The 17753-nt window shown below is 41.7% G+C and overlaps 1 protein-coding gene across 2 annotated transcripts in view; it reads left to right on the top strand.

Moving 5' to 3' along the window:
* The window catches only part of STX11 (syntaxin 11), an 86144-nt gene extending 68839 nt beyond the window's left edge, over positions 1-17305 (top strand). For both annotated transcript variants that reach the window (XM_069769126.1, XM_069769125.1), the window contains exon 2: positions 14345-17305. In XM_069769126.1, coding sequence (XP_069625227.1) covers positions 14350-15207 — 858 coding nt within the window. In that variant the 5' untranslated portion in view covers positions 14345-14349 and the 3' untranslated portion in view covers positions 15208-17305. The remainder of the gene's footprint in view (positions 1-14344) is intronic.
* The last annotated feature ends 448 nt before the right edge of the window (positions 17306-17753 follow it).

The following is a 17753-nucleotide window of genomic DNA, read 5'->3' as shown; positions in this document are numbered from 1 at the left end:
GATCAAAATTGCACTGTGTGACGGTACCCTTACTGTGTATGTACTGCTCTACTGCGAGTCCTCCAGGCAGGCAATGTGAGTCCAGGACAGGACCCAGGGTCGGGACACAGGGCGCCGCCGCTCCACCTCAGCAGTCACATTCTGCCGGGCACCAGTGAGGCTGTGAGCAGGGGGTCACTGTGTCTCAGCAGGGGAAGTAGGGAGAGTCGGCACCAGCACCACGTGTTCTGGCTGCCGCTCTGCCGCCCCCTGTCTACTCTTCAGGAAGTGACGCACAGGACTAGTATTTAAAAAAAAAAAAGGAAAAAAAAAGGAAAAAAAAAGAAAAAACCTTGCTGAGGTGCCGCCCCCTCGCCTGTCCCCGCCCTAGGCACGTGCCCTCAAGTGCCTAGTGGCAAATACGGCCCTGGGTGTGTCAGAGGCTGCAGACAGTTGCACTGCATCTAGCTGCAGAAGGTCTCAGTGGTTGGCTTTCCTAGTCCTTCTGACTTCAGAACCCAGTGACAACCTCTGCCTGCTCTAGTTGACACACCTGGACTGGGGTGTTTATAACTCCCAGCTTGCGTTGGGAGTTGCCGGTGATATTTCCATTACCCTGTTGAGGCTTGCAGCTATCGTCCTCTTTGTTGTTTGGAGGATGTCTTTGTTTCTCTCTGAGTCTACTCAAGCTAATTGTTCCCCTTGTTTGTGCATCCCATCTGTCTTTAGTGGTAATGGGGATTGACTAGTGCTTAACCTTCCCTATGCAGGGGCTTATCGCCAGGGTCAGGCAGGGGTTAGGTATCCTGCTCGCAGATAGGTGCGGAACCTATATAGGGATGTTTAGGGCAGACAGGGTGATGTTAGATTTGCCAGTGGTCTCCACTCCCCCCTTCCCTAGTGTTGGGTTTACTTCCCCTTATCCCTTCATGTTGCACTTAGTCTTTCCTACACTGTACGTGACACAAACGCATGATGATATGCATGTTTTTTTGTTTTTTTGTGACAAACTTTTAAAATGCAAACTTTTTATGTGACAAAATAAATATGATGTTTTGTAAAAAACACCAAAAAAAAGGCATAACATAAAGGAAAATGTTCTCATTGCCAGTAATAGCAATTCTGAAAATACAGCAGAGGTACCAGGGGAATTATAATTTCCTATTGCTTCATCAAAACATTTGTGGTGTTGTTTTAAAGTTAAAGAGCACGAAGTTCATAAGTTTAATTAGATCTATCGTGACACATTTAATCGAGGAGGAAACAATTTTTTATGTCAAACAGCTTTAATGGCAAAATACTTTAGAGGAAGTTTGTAAAATATGCACACGTTATAAAAGAATATAAAAATGCTAATCGCCTAATCAGCTTTTTTAATCCACCACTGATCTAGCAGAGGCGATAGAACATATCAGTTTCCTTAGTATCAAGTCAAGATGCCGCGCTAGATAGAGACTGTGACTGTGAAGTGAGTGAACTCCAGTCACCTACCTCACAGATTGAGGGTATGTGCACACGTTAGGATTTTCTAGCAGAAATTTCCAGACAAAAAACGGACATTTCTGCCGGAAATCCGGTCTCTCAGGTGCGTCAGGAAGACTCCACTCACAGGAGCTTCCAAAACCGACCACCAGGTCCACGGTCTCTCAGGTGCTTCCAGGAAGACTCCACTCACAGGAGCTTCCAACACCGACCATCCAGGACCTTGCACATGGACCAAACAGATCCATACACTCTGACCATGTGACCAGACCTCAGTCACATTATATGGTTGTAACCACTCCCATAGATGGGAGTGTGTGTGGTTAGCCAGTCCCACCCAGCTCACCAGCTAACCCTATAAGCCCGCCCTTATAAGTAAACACAACAAACTCTTGTGGAAATTAAGTCCCAGCATAACCATATCATTTTGGGCTTACAGTGCAGAGCACCTCTGTGACACATACCGGCCATTTACAATCCTGCCGGACTTTGTCTCATCACCATAATTATGCCTCCAAGCGCATCCTGAAGCACACACAGCGCGCCCCCTGGCTGTAACGTGGGTCACCGCACCACAAGGTTAATAGCGTTTTTTTTTCTAGTGACGGGTTCCATTCAAACATGTAGACACTAACATGCAGCCACTTGCACCACTGCAATGGTTCTCTCTCTTCTTCCCATCCGCTTCCCAGAAAGTACCCATCTCTGTGCTGCTTGGCCTGGCAAATATACACTTTGCATTTAGTAGTTAAGTTGTGTCTTTCTCATTCTTTTTTTTCCACTCAAGTTCTTGATTATTTGTTTTGTCAGAAAAGTGAGTTTGTACAGCCTGTCTTTAATAACACAATGGCCCTTTAACAACAGTGCTAATCTGGACTGTTGCAACTTCCTTAAACTTTGTGGTAGGAAGTATTGGCTAGTTTATCTAAAATGCAGACCACCTCCTAAAGCGAATGTTTTAGGACTAACTGTGTGACAGTTTACATCTATTTACTTTTAGTTTCGTCTTTATAGTTATGCAAGGTTTAGTGTCTAAAACTGAATGCTCGATGCCTGAAGGCCGTGGTTACATTTTTTTAAATAAAATGTCCTGAAGATAAATGCATTCTCCACTGGCTAGTGCTTTAGGCATAGGAAGCTTTTATAGATTTTGCTAAACTTAATATAACCTTGAGAGTGAAAAAAAAAATAGTAGTTTACTGGTTCCAATGATCTTGTCATACGCCACGTGTTTACATTCTCTGGTTACTAATGTGGAGAGTTTTTCTGTGCTCAAACTACGATTCTCATGAATCTATTGCAGATTCCAAAAAGGTGTAGTGGCTCCTCCCTGCAGCTTCGGACTGGGGTGACAAGGGCCCACCAATAACATTGACTTTAGGGGGGGCCCACTTTTCACCTGCATGCAAATATTACACTACCCTCATTCACAAATTTACCTTTATCTCTATATAATAATAAACTGGGTAGCGTGGTTAATGACTGATGAGATGCTGCTTCTTTCTGTACAGAGTGAATCAAGTGAATTATGCCAAGTACTGCCCATACAGTGGAGTCGGGAGCCCAGACCTGAACAGGGGTCCACCGGGGGATTCCCCTTTTACCCTGTGGGCCAGTCCGAGCCTGCCTCCCTGTCTTCTCCACTGCACTGCTGTCTTGCTGAGATTTACAGTGCAGTATTTCAGCTGCTGTATCCTCATGCCTCCTCCCTGCAGCAATGAGTGTGTCCCACAATCTATTGTCTATCTACATGGCACTACACTGTGCCCTGCCAGGTGCTGACAATAAGTAGCAAGACAGCACTTTACTTGTAACAGCACATAAGCAGCAGGATGGCCGAAACTTTTATTGTTTAGATGTTGTCGGTAGTTATGTGCCACGTGATCTGCAATGAAATCTCGAAACTAAGGTCCTTTGTGGACCCTGAGTACATTATAAAGTTACTGTTTCAAACAACTTAAGATCAATATCAGTAATATGTTTTTAACTCTTACAATAAAACCTTTTGAAGGGGTTCTCACCAACACTCATTTCTGCATTGGAAGCTGAGCAGCAGCGTGGACGTCACGTCTACACACAACTGTCAACTGCGCAAATATCTTGTTCTAATGTACTGTATGTAGAAGTGAGTGACTCGGGTACTACGTGGAATGTCAGACTGATTGCAGAACATTATGATGACTACTTTGTTTTCAATTCCTGCAGATAACCAACCAATGGATGCGGTCTAGGAATTACACCGTTTTAAAGGATGTCTATCAGAAGCATAGCGCAGCTAAAGCTTTGTCCATTATTGTGATCCTAGTAGGGGAACGGGAACCATGAGAGAACTTTTTTTTTTTCTCCAAAATGTCTTCAGTTGATTTCAAATTGCAGCATGCTTATAGTGTGCCATGTTTTGTTTTCGGTTTCAAAACATGGCACTCCCTTTACGCTCTTATCCAAAGTATTAAAGCCTTTAAGTTGGACCTCCGAAGCCTGTTTTTCTGGCCTTCTGTCATCTGTTGTGCAGTAAATATAGGAGATGTTAATATCAGCAAGGTTCAAATGACTTGCTATTATGTACTTTCTATTATTCACTTGTTATGCTCGGTTTCAGTTGATCTTGGGGAATACAGCAAATGGGGATTTTGTTTTGTGTACATTCTGCTTAACATGCATGCTTAATGCAAGAAGTACCATGGGAAAACACCACTAATAAAATCCCCCAACGCCCCCATCTGTGGGGAGAAGTAGCAGATAGACATTCTGGTAGACCACAATGCTGTGAAAAAGGGAATAGTTCCAAGTTTGGTAATCCTTTTAGGCTGTGTGCACACATCAGGATTCTGGCAGAAATTTTCCTGACAAAAATGTGACATTTCTGCCAGAAATCCGCATGCGTTTTTTTGCGTGTTTTTGATGCGTTTTTTGCGTATTTTTTATGCATTTTTTCTTGCGTTTTTTCCAAATGCATAGAATAGCGGAAAAAAGCGAAAAAAAAAGCCAAACTAATGAACATGCTGCTTTTTTTACCGAAATGCGTTTTTTTCGCGGAAAAAAATGCATCATGTGCACAAAAATTGCAGAATGCATTCTAAATGATAGGATGCATATGTCTGCAGTTTTTAATGCGGTTTTATCGCATTTTTATCACGAAAACACGTGAAAAAAAGCAAAAAAAACCTGAACGTGTGCATATACCCTTAAGAAGCTTTTATTAACTCACTAGATGGTGGCCCGATTCTAACGCATCGGGTATTCTAGAATGCACAGCCACGTAGTATATAGCACAGCCACATAGTATATAGCATAGCCACGTACTATATTGCACAGCCCACGCAGTATATAACACAGCCACGTAGTATGTAGCACAGCCGACGCAGAATATAACACAGGCACGTAGTATATAACACAGGGCACGCAGTATATTGCACAACCCACGTAGTATGTAGCACAGGCAAGTAGTATATAGCGCAGCCCACGCAGAATATAAAACAGGCACGTAGTATATTGCACAGCCCACATAGTATATAACTCAGCCCATGCAGTTTATAACACAGCCACGTAGTATATTGCACAGCCCAAGTACTATGTAGCACAGGCACATAGTATATTGCACAGCCCACGCAGAATATAACACAGGCACATAGTATATTGCACAGGCACGTAGTATATAGAACAGCCCACGCAGTATATAACACAGCTCATGCTGTATATAACACAGCCCACGCAGTATATAGCAATGTGGGCACCATATCCCTGTTAAAAAAAAAAAAAAAACAATTCTAATAAAAAAAAAATTATATACTCACCTTCCGTCAACCCCCGGATCCAGCCGAGGCCTTTTCCGATGCTCCTCGCAACCCTCCGTTCCCAGTAATGCCTAGCGGCAATAACCTGTGATCATGTAGCAGTCTCGCGAGACCGCCACGTGATGTTGGGGCATTGCCGCAATGCATTCTTGGGATCGGAGCACGAGGAGCGGGAAAGGCTGCGGCGGACTTCGGAAGGTGAGAATATGTTTTTGGATTTTTTTATTATTATTATTTTTAACATTCTATGTTTTTATTATTGATGCTGTATAGGCAGCATCAATAGTAAAAAGTGAAGCGGTGTTTAATCCCGCCCCAATATCGCTGATTGGTCGTGGCCATCCGCGACCAATCAGCGACCCAGGAATTCCGTTACAGACAGACGGAAGTTAGAAACAGACGGAAGTACCCCTTAGGTATATATATATACACACACAGATAGAGATAATAAATATATATATATATTTCAAACCGAACCCTTTCTCAAAACTGAAATACATGTGTATATAGGTATATGTAGTTCAGCTTTTGAGAAATGATTATGTACAAACCCTAAATGTGTTAATAAAAGATACTTAAAGTATTATCACACATGGAGCTATTCCCTTTTTCAGAGCAGTGTGGTCTACTGCAGGGGTGTCTAACTGCATTCCTCGAGGGCCTCAAACCATGCTTGTTTTCAAGATTTCCTTAGCATTGCACAAGGTGCTGGAATCATTCTCTGCAGGTGATTAAATTATCACCTGTGCAATGCAAGGAAATCCTGAAAACATGACCTGTTTGTGGCCCTCGAGGAATGCAGTTTGACACTCCTGCTCTGCCAGAAATCCGGTCTCTCAGGTGCGTCAGGAAGACTCCACTCACAGGAGCTTCCAAAACCGACCACCAGGTCCACGGTCTCTCAGGTGCTTCCAGGAAGACTCCACTCACAGGAGCTTCCAACACCGACCATCCAGGACCTTGCACATGGACCAAACAGATCCATACACTCTGACCATGTGACCAGACCTCAGTCACATTATATGGTTGTAACCACTCCCATAGATGGGAGTGTGTGTGGTTAGCCAGTCCCACCCAGCTCACCAGCTAACCCTATAAGCCCGCCCTTATAAGTAAACACAACAAACTCTTGTGGAAATTAAGTCCCAGCATAACCATATCATTTTGGGCTTACAGTGCAGAGCACCTCTGTGACACATACCGGCCATTTACAATCCTGCCGGACTTTGTCTCATCACCATAATTATGCCTCCAAGCGCATCCTGAAGCATACACAGCGCGCCCCCTGGCTGTAACGTGGGTCACCGCACCACAAGGTTAATAGCATTTTTTTCTAGTGACGGGTTCCATTCAAACATGTAGACACTAACATGCAGCCACTTGCACCACTGCAATGGTTCTCTCTCTTCTTCCCATCCGCTTCCCAGAAAGTACCCATCTCTGTGCTGCTTGGCCTGGCAAATATACACTTTGCATTTAGTAGTTAAGTTGTGTCTTTCTCATTCTTTTTTTTCCACTCAAGTTCTTGATTATTTGTTTTGTCAGAAAAGTGAGTTTGTACAGCCTGTCTTTAATAACACAATGGCCCTTTAACAACAGTGCTAATCTGGACTGTTGCAACTTCCTTAAACTTTGTGGTAGGAAGTATTGGCTAGTTTATCTAAAATGCAGACCACCTCCTAAAGCGAATGTTTTAGGACTAACTGTGTGACAGTTTACATCTATTTACTTTTAGTTTCGTCTTTATAGTTATGCAAGGTTTAGTGTCTAAAACTGAATGCTCGATGCCTGAAGGCCGTGGTTACATTTTTTTAAATAAAATGTCCTGAAGATAAATGCATTCTCCACTGGCTAGTGCTTTAGGCATAGGAAGCTTTTATAGATTTTGCTAAACTTAATATAACCTTGAGAGTGAAAAAAAAAATAGTAGTTTACTGGTTCCAATGATCTTGTCATACGCCACGTGTTTACATTCTCTGGTTACTAATGTGGAGAGTTTTTCTGTGCTCAAACTACGATTCTCATGAATCTATTGCAGATTCCAAAAAGGTGTAGTGGCTCCTCCCTGCAGCTTCGGACTGGGGTGACAAGGGCCCACCAATAACATTGACTTTAGGGGGGGCCCACTTTTCACCTGCATGCAAATATTACACTACCCTCATTCACAAATTTACCTTTATCTCTATATAATAATAAACTGGGTAGCGTGGTTAATGACTGATGAGATGCTGCTTCTTTCTGTACAGAGTGAATCAAGTGAATTATGCCAAGTACTGCCCATACAGTGGAGTCGGGAGCCCAGACCTGAACAGGGGTCCACCGGGGGATTCCCCTTTTACCCTGTGGGCCAGTCCGAGCCTGCCTCCCTGTCTTCTCCACTGCACTGCTGTCTTGCTGAGATTTACAGTGCAGTATTTCAGCTGCTGTATCCTCATGCCTCCTCCCTGCAGCAATGAGTGTGTCCCACAATCTATTGTCTATCTACATGGCACTACACTGTGCCCTGCCAGGTGCTGACAATAAGTAGCAAGACAGCACTTTACTTGTAACAGCACATAAGCAGCAGGATGGCCGAAACTTTTATTGTTTAGATGTTGTCGGTAGTTATGTGCCACGTGATCTGCAATGAAATCTCGAAACTAAGGTCCTTTGTGGACCCTGAGTACATTATAAAGTTACTGTTTCAAACAACTTAAGATCAATATCAGTAATATGTTTTTAACTCTTACAATAAAACCTTTTGAAGGGGTTCTCACCAACACTCATTTCTGCATTGGAAGCTGAGCAGCAGCGTGGACGTCACGTCTACACACAACTGTCAACTGCGCAAATATCTTGTTCTAATGTACTGTATGTAGAAGTGAGTGACTCGGGTACTACGTGGAATGTCAGACTGATTGCAGAACATTATGATGACTACTTTGTTTTCAATTCCTGCAGATAACCAACCAATGGATGCGGTCTAGGAATTACACCGTTTTAAAGGATGTCTATCAGAAGCATAGCGCAGCTAAAGCTTTGTCCATTATTGTGATCCTAGTAGGGGAACGGGAACCATGAGAGAACTTTTTTTTTTTCTCCAAAATGTCTTCAGTTGATTTCAAATTGCAGCATGCTTATAGTGTGCCATGTTTTGTTTTCGGTTTCAAAACATGGCACTCCCTTTACGCTCTTATCCAAAGTATTAAAGCCTTTAAGTTGGACCTCCGAAGCCTGTTTTTCTGGCCTTCTGTCATCTGTTGTGCAGTAAATATAGGAGATGTTAATATCAGCAAGGTTCAAATGACTTGCTATTATGTACTTTCTATTATTCACTTGTTATGCTCGGTTTCAGTTGATCTTGGGGAATACAGCAAATGGGGATTTTGTTTTGTGTACATTCTGCTTAACATGCATGCTTAATGCAAGAAGTACCATGGGAAAACACCACTAATAAAATCCCCCAACGCCCCCATCTGTGGGGAGAAGTAGCAGATAGACATTCTGGTAGACCACAATGCTGTGAAAAAGGGAATAGTTCCAAGTTTGGTAATCCTTTTAGGCTGTGTGCACACATCAGGATTCTGGCAGAAATTTTCCTGACAAAAATGTGACATTTCTGCCAGAAATCCGCATGCGTTTTTTTGCGTGTTTTTGATGCGTTTTTTGCGTATTTTTGATGCATTTTTTCTTGCGTTTTTTCCAAATGCATAGAATAGCGGAAAAAAGCGAAAAAAAAAGCCAAACTAATGAACATGCTGCTTTTTTTACCGAAATGCGTTTTTTTCGCGGAAAAAAATGCATCATGTGCACAAAAATTGCAGAATGCATTCTAAATGATAGGATGCATATGTCTGCAGTTTTTAATGCGGTTTTATCGCATTTTTATCACGAAAACACGTGAAAAAAAGCAAAAAAAACCTGAACGTGTGCATATACCCTTAAGAAGCTTTTATTAACTCACTAGATGGTGGCCCGATTCTAACGCATCGGGTATTCTAGAATGCACAGCCACGTAGTATATAGCACAGCCACATAGTATATAGCATAGCCACGTACTATATTGCACAGCCCACGCAGTATATAACACAGCCACGTAGTATGTAGCACAGCCGACGCAGAATATAACACAGGCACGTAGTATATAACACAGGGCACGCAGTATATTGCACAACCCACGTAGTATGTAGCACAGGCAAGTAGTATATAGCGCAGCCCACGCAGAATATAAAACAGGCACGTAGTATATTGCACAGCCCACATAGTATATAACTCAGCCCATGCAGTTTATAACACAGCCACGTAGTATATTGCACAGCCCAAGTACTATGTAGCACAGGCACATAGTATATTGCACAGCCCACGCAGAATATAACACAGGCACATAGTATATTGCACAGGCACGTAGTATATAGAACAGCCCACGCAGTATATAACACAGCTCATGCTGTATATAACACAGCCCACGCAATATATAAGACAGGCCACGTAGTATATAGCAATGTGGGCACCATATCCCTGTTAAAAAAAAAACAATTCTAATAAAAAAAAAATTATATACTCACCTTCCGTCAACCCCCGGATCCAGCCGAGGCCTTTTCCGATGCTCCTCGCAACCCTCCGTTCTCAGTAATGCCTAGCGGCAATAACCTGTGATCATGTAGCAGTCTCGCGAGACCGCCACGTGATGTTGGGGCATTGCCGCAATGCATTCTTGGGATCGGAGCACGAGGAGCGGGAAAGGCTGCGGCGGACTTCGGAAGGTGAGAATATGTTTTTGGATTTTTTTTATTATTATTATTTTTAACATTCTATGTTTTTATTATTGATGCTGTATAGGCAGCATCAATAGTAAAAAGTGAAGCGGTGTTTAATCCCGCCCCAATATCGCTGATTGGTCGCGGATGGCCACGACCAATCAGCGACCCAGGAATTCCGTTACAGACAGACGGAAGTTAGAAACAGACGGAAGTACCCCTTAGGTATATATATATATATACACACACAGATAGAGATAATAAATATATATATATTTCAAACCGAACCCTTTCTCAAAACTGAAATACATGTGTATATAGGTATATGTAGTTCAGCTTTTGAGAAATGATTATGTACAAACCCTAAATGTGTTAATAAAAGATACTTAAAGTATTATCACACATGGAGCTATTCCCTTTTTCAGAGCAGTGTGGTCTACTGCAGGGGTGTCTAACTGCATTCCTCGAGGGCCTCAAACCATGCTTGTTTTCAAGATTTCCTTAGCATTGCACAAGGTGCTGGAATCATTCTCTGCAGGTGATTAAATTATCACCTGTGCAATGCAAGGAAATCCTGAAAACATGACCTGTTTGTGGCCCTCGAGGAATGCAGTTTGACACCCCTGCTCTGTTGGACCATCTATCTCCTACTTCTTGTCAATCTACATGCAGTAGAAGTGCCTCTTCAACCCCCCCGCAGACATCACTGCACCAGTTGAATGATCTACAGGCATTTATTGGAGTTGTAAATTCACTTTTAACATACATTATTACCCTATGTGCCCTGTCTCCATCTTTGCTTTTCCATTTTTGGGGAGATCAGAATAAGTTCTGCCATTGTTTTACTTGCCAATGCAATGAAAGAATCGGGCAAACCTTTGTTTAGAGACCTAAACCTTTTTTGGTGGGGGAAGAGGGCAGGGTTTGAGAGGCATTGTTGTGAAACAAACAGAATTGCCAGCTCCTTTGTATGGCGAACACCACTGAGCTTAATAGATCTATTGATTTATAATTGAATTTGTTAGTTTTGTAGTTGTTTCCAATGTTTTTATGAAAATAATTTTGTCCAATGATTTGCATCATGTTTGCCACAGGACCCTAACAAGAGTCGACAACATGCATGCTTTTGATTTAAACTTGTGGTTTATTTTCTAGTACATTTACACAAATGTTTTATCTATGTGGTGTAAGACTATTTATTTGCAGCTTCCCTTAATGAGTCATTTAACAGGTATTCTAGTTTTGATACATGTCCTATTTATATTTAATGCTGATTAGTTATTTTTATAATGAAGTCAATTTGACACAAAGATGAAGGATGCTGCTTACTGAAGTGTGAGCACCTACCTAATCATTTTCCTAATGGTGTTGTAAAATCCCTTTTAATATGTCTTAAAGAGGAAATGCACTTTCTTGAGAAGTCAGAATAAACTGTGCATGAGGATAAACACTATTGGGCCTGATGCATCAACGCTTCCAAACCAGAGTTCTGGACTAAAAGCTTTGAAAAGTCGCAACATTTAGGTGCAATTTGGAGCTGCTTTTAAATTTTCGACTTAAGGCGTCTTCTCTCAGCTCTGCCAAAACGTGTGGAGCTGGGTTGCGACGGGTGTGTGGTGACCGGCGCTATTCAAATTCATGATGAGCATCGTTGTTCCCTACGACACATCTTACTCCAGCAGGGTCTGTAGTAGGATTTCTGGTGAGGCAGACTCCACTCATGCGATAATTGCCATGCGCCTCTTCATGAATCGAGAGCATCTGACTCCAGCATACCCCTCATCAAGACTGGCATGCATGGACCCAATATTTTTCTGGCCATTAAATGACTTGTATCTTGCCTTTTTAACTAACTTCGTCCTCTCTATGCCCAAACTATTGAGGTGTCTAGTCATTACTCTGTGTTTCCTTCCATCTATTTCGTTATGCACTTTCCATAGACTATTACAGTAATCAGGTGAAATTTGATTTCTCTCTTAAGGCAGAACTGTAGACAGATTTGAGCAGTTTTTGAGAGTGAATGATCAGTACAGGATAGAAGTGACTGAGAAATTCCTCATTTATTACACAGTTTCTAATCTTCACTTGTCCTGTTGATTTATGAAAGCAACTTTAAAATTGTACCACTAGTTGTTATTTAAAGGAATTCTGCACTTTAACATATAAAGGAATTCATGTTATGAACGTCTAAAATGTATCTTGGGTTTGGAGGTTGGTTGGAGCATCAGAAGGATGAACCATGTTAGAAATGTTGCATGGAGAGCATGCCAAATGGCATTAAAAGGCAAATTCTTTATACAACAAGGATTAAACCCAGAGGGTTATTAGTTCAGGAATAACCTGGCTCTCCTGTCAAATGTTAATTAATCCAGAATACAGACTTTATCTTTTGTTTCAAACATTGTTTTTTTGTTGGCATATTGTTTGTACACTGCGTGCTACATTTTGATGGTCGTAGTGCTAAATGCTATTAGACCCTGCTGCACATACTAACTTGGTAACTTGGGAGCAAAGGCCAAAAGAGCCATTGCACCTTCACCCTAGCCATCTGTAAAAAAGCTATGGCATTAGTGCTTATAAGAAACCTCTTTTAAAATAAAAAGACACGGTTAATTACTCACACCCTAACATCTGTGACACCACTGTAGCTGATCACACTTTAGGACTTAAAAAGGAAGTCACAGAAACTTTAGCAATGTGCTTTATCTTTTAGCTGTTAATTGGGGCAATGTTTCATATTTTGTAAGGTTAAAGGGAATCTGTCAGATCATTTTTCCGTACAGAAACTAATAGTATCCCGAAACAGGGCTTGGGCAGCTCTTTCAGGATATGTTACTTTTTTATTGCTGTACGTTGCCTCATTGTATTACTGTAAGCCTGGGAAAATTTATAGCCACATAATTAACATTCACCCCTTCTCCGCCCATACTCCCTGCCACCCCTCTGCATCGGTGTCATTGCTTCAGTCAGACTATTGTATTACTTGCCTGTTCGCATTGCAATCCTTGGACTGGCCATCAGCTCTCCTGACCTGAGCATGAAAGCTGCATAGTAATACATGCGGTTATGCTCGGATCAGGAGAGCAAGCAGCTAGTCCAAGGATTGCAATGCGATCCGTGGGTGAGAAATATGGTAGTATGACTGCACCCAAACACCGATGCCGATGCAGAGGGGTGGGCTGGATTATTCATAGGAAAAGGGGTGAGTAATAATTTCGTAATTGCATACGCCTGACTAGCCAGTGTGAGACTAGAAATTTTCCGGGGCTTACAGCAACACAGAGGTAGGCAAAAAACCCAAGAGGCTGATCCTAATTGCCCCATAGTAGAGGAAAAATTCCTTCCCAACTCCACATTTGGCATCAGACCAGTTCCCTGGATCAATGTCACATCACAGAATCTAGTACCTATAACCTGTGATAGATTACTTTCTTGAAAAAAAAATCCATCCTTTTGATTAAACCTTCTAGTTTCTAGTAGGCCTAGTTGAAGAAAGTTTTCTCTATTGTCCCATCATATATTTGTACATTGGAAACACAAAGGTTTACGGGCGATCTTCTTATAATCTGAATGACCCCAAGTTTGATAACCTGTTGTCACACTGCAGCTATGCAGGTAACCACAACTTCCACTAGATGGCAATAGAGTGAAAGGATAGTAACAAGTCTGCAAGGGCAGACCTGCAGTGCTGCAGCGAAGCTACAACCAGGTGGCAGCAAACAAGCAAAGTCAAAACCTAGACTGTCATGCAGTACAAAGGGTAAAAACAAGCACAGAGTCAGTGGATAGCCAAAGGGTCAATACCAGACAAAAGGCAGAAGTACCAGGGACCAGAGGCAAAGTCAAGTCAGAGTCAAAGCCGAGTCAAACACCAGGAAATCCAAAAGCAATAAGGAATCACTAAGACGTCCTGGGAAGGAGGAATAGACCCAGGCAAGGTCAGAAAGCGCAGCAGGACCAATCTGGGTACTACCAGAGTCAGATACTCACGCCGTAGGCAGAAAATATAACTGATACCGTCTGCAGGATGCAGCAAAGCTAAATGGCAAACCCAAACACAGAATGAGGCAGAGCAAAGTTAACCCTTGAAATGAGCAGCCCGGGAAAAGGGCAGACAGGATGCAAAACCCAGACTGGATCATGACACCTGTCTTGGTATTGCAGTTCTCTCATTACCTTAACAGCAATGGTTGTTCTTCTCTGTACCCGCTTTGGTTCAATTATGGTCTACTTAAACACTGCAGCACAAAATTGTATGCAGTAATGTCTTGGTCATTAGAGTAGTTTATAGAACGTATATGTATTCATTATTTTTTTGCCAATATTTACTAGATCTCTTTATTTTTTTCACAGTCATCATGAAGGATCGTCTCAGTGAGCTGTTGGAATATGCAAGACTTCACAGTCAATATGTTGAGAATAGCGATGAGAACATTGCACAAGACATTGCTATGTTTGAAACTGACCATTCTTTAGAAGTCCTGTACCGAGAAATGCAACTCATTCGGACGGAAAACCACTTGTTAAAGGTTGATGTGAAACGTTTGGGGAAGCAGACAACACGCTTTCTTACTTCTATGCGTCGCCTTAGCAGCATAAAAAGGGACTCCAACAGTATAGCGAAAGACATTAAGCTACGGGGAGAAGGTATCCACAGGAGACTCCAGAACCTCAAAAACCTCAGTGAAGATGCTGATAGCAAATATGGGGAAAGTTCAGTTATAGCACGTGTGTCCAAATCTCAGTATATTACCCTTACACGTGCTTTCCAGCAAGCCATGGTCGAATATAATGAAGCAGAGATGGTTCAACGGGAGAATTGCAAAATTCGAATCCAACGTCAGCTTGAGATAATGGGGAAAGATGTTTCTGGAAACCAGATTGAAGATATGATTGAACATGGGAAATGGGATGTCTTCTCTGAAAATCTTCTTTCTGATGTTAAAGTTGCACGATCAGCACTGAATGAAATAGAAACACGACACAAGGAGCTCATAAAGCTTGAGACCCGTATAAAAGAGGTCCATGATCTCTTCTTGCAGATGGCTTTATTGGTTGAAGAGCAGGCTGAGACGCTTAATGTTGTTGAATTGAACATGGAAAAAGTAAAAGATTATGTTGGGGCAGCAAAGACTCAAATCAAACAAGCTGTAGAGTACAAGAAAAAGCATCCATGCCGCAGGATGTTCTGTTGTTGCTGTCCTTGCTGTGACTAAAGCCTTAAACAATATATAAGCCTTTGAGACCATGATCAGTCGTTCATAAAGCTTCTGACCGTATTTATAGAATTGCAGTGCCTTACAAGAACCCAACAAGTGAAATGTGACATGTTGTGGCTGTTTTATGTATGTATAAATGCAACTAAAAGTTTTCAACTTGTTTTATTCTTTGCAAACTTTTTTTTAAAATTTTATATATTGAATATTAAAACTAGTATAGATGTTTCAAAGAGCTCTTAATAAAAAGGAACGATATTAGGAAAAAAATCCCAAACCTGACTATTTACACTCAAATATTTATTCATACAATATTTTATCTCCACCACACTTACATTAGATGGGTAACTCATTTAAAATGGGAGAAGAAAAATAGCTGCTTGTTTTTTGTTTGTTTTTTCATTGCTCGTAATAGCACCATGTTTTCAAAAACCCCTCATGTTTTAGAATCTTGAGAGGTAATAAGATCATGACACAGGTTATTGTTCCTTTTATGTCATGATTTTGTTTCAAGGGCAGAAAGTTAGTTTTTGCATCCCTTGTGATGTTTGAGAGTTAGCGGTTATGCACATACAAAAATTGCTGTACACTTAAAATCCTATTACTTTAAATGCTGTGGTTATTGTGACACTGCACGCTTAAGCAGTTGAACACTTGATGCTAACTATTGACACATTGTTTTATTAAAATTTTGTTTTTTCCAAATATAACACTTTGACTGATTGGATTAATGTCACTGAGCACTGATTGTGTCAGTACTATAATCTCACCAATCCCAGTAACGCTGTATCATTCTCCATTCTACATAGGTAGCTGTAGAACTATTTGGTTTCCCTATCTTGGCTCCGTACCACTTGGAGGTTCTACGTAGCTATAATATGGTCTTCTATATATGGGGCTTTGATCACCTGTTGCACATGCAGAGCTTTTGCCAATATAGATGAATGGGTGCTGCATAAACTGCCTAAGAGAATGCACTGTTTTGCTAATGCCCAGTGAATGGGATTTGTCCTCATCTTTAGGTTAGACATTCTTGTTCACGCCTTGGGCACACATGAGAGCACTGCTGCCTCACTACAATCAGTGTCTGTAGCAACTAAAAAACACATGAGGGGATTAGGAGCTGACTACTTTTGTGTATTCAACATGGCTAGGAGAGTCCTCAATAATGCATAGTTAATGGGCAGAGGTCTTAGCACAATGATCCTTTTATGTATTTCTTAGTTGGTGGTCCCAATGGTGGTGTTTTACAGAAAACCTGTCAGCTGATTCATGCTACCTGAACCACAGGCACCATGAATTAGAAAGGGGATACTGTTTATTCCAAAACCTCTAGTTGAAAGCATGGCTGGGACAATGTGCCTATTACAAGATGCACTGACTCTAGGCTGCTCAGCTAGACTGACAGTTCTCTCCCTGTGTGTGTTTATAGCTGGGACCTGCTTCTTGGACTAAATGTGTATAGGGAGAGGGCTGTCCATCTGACTGAACAGACTGGTAGAAGTTGGTGGGAACCTGCCTCTTGGACTAGATACTTCAACTATGCTTTTCTCTGAAAAGAGTATAATGTGAGCCATGTAATCATCATCCAATTAAAAGCTGATTGGGCACACTTTGGCAAAAATGGTAAAGTTGTCTTCTTTCCCCTATCTTTAGTTCTGAGGGTCAGGGATAAGAAAAACAACAAACTGAGCTCTACTTGCCCTTGCTCTACTTGTTCTCCTTAAGTCCATCTGTGGCTCTGGTCTCCAGTAATGCTGCGCTGCTGACGTGACCACTATACCTAATCAGCTGTTCAGTCGCTTGTTCCGTCTGCTTCAGCTGAGCCACTGAAGTCCCTGACAAGCTGCAGTGGCGATATCAGCGCTTCAGCCAATCAACAGAGACATTAAAGCTCAGTTTATTTTACATATTGCTAACCCTTTGGCCTAAAAATAGGCAAAGGGGGACAACCCGTTCACAATTTGTTTTATATCTCTATACATGTGTAAAAACCCATGCATGTCATAAATGTAAACCATTTTTTAGTTTTTCACATACTGTATCACGTTTGTGTTACATTTTGTATTGTTTTTTTGAATAAAAATTAAAATTCTCATAGCTGAATGATTAATCTTACATTGTTTGTTTATGTGGATCTTAAAATGTAATATTTTAAAGCCACTCAGAAAATTGACTAGGATCACCTACCGACCCTACGGAATAATATTCTACACCTACTGGCATCCACACCAAAGGCCTGATTTTACTGAGGTAAGCTGTGACCAGCCAGACATTGTGGTCACTGCGGGGAAATCGCAACCACTCAGATAAAGAAAGTCTATGTACCATAATGAAGACTACCTGAACCTACTAAGAATGTTACAGTGGCTATTCTGGATTTAAAGAAAGCAGGCCAAGGGAAGGCAATGTGTTTTAAAATAATTAAATAGTGCTTCCAGTAGCATAGCCACTGAGGGAGCAGGCGCTCCGAGGGGCCCACCAGGAGCTACCGCCAACCTTAACTATATCGGCATGTGCAGAACACCAATCCAACTAAGCTGAGC

This window comes from Ranitomeya imitator, chromosome 5 (genome assembly GCF_032444005.1).
Source record: "Ranitomeya imitator isolate aRanImi1 chromosome 5, aRanImi1.pri, whole genome shotgun sequence".
Lineage (NCBI taxonomy): Eukaryota > Metazoa > Chordata > Amphibia > Anura > Dendrobatidae > Ranitomeya > Ranitomeya imitator.
The sequence above is the reverse complement of the archived record's forward strand: the minus strand, read 5'-3'. Positions and strand labels throughout refer to the sequence as shown.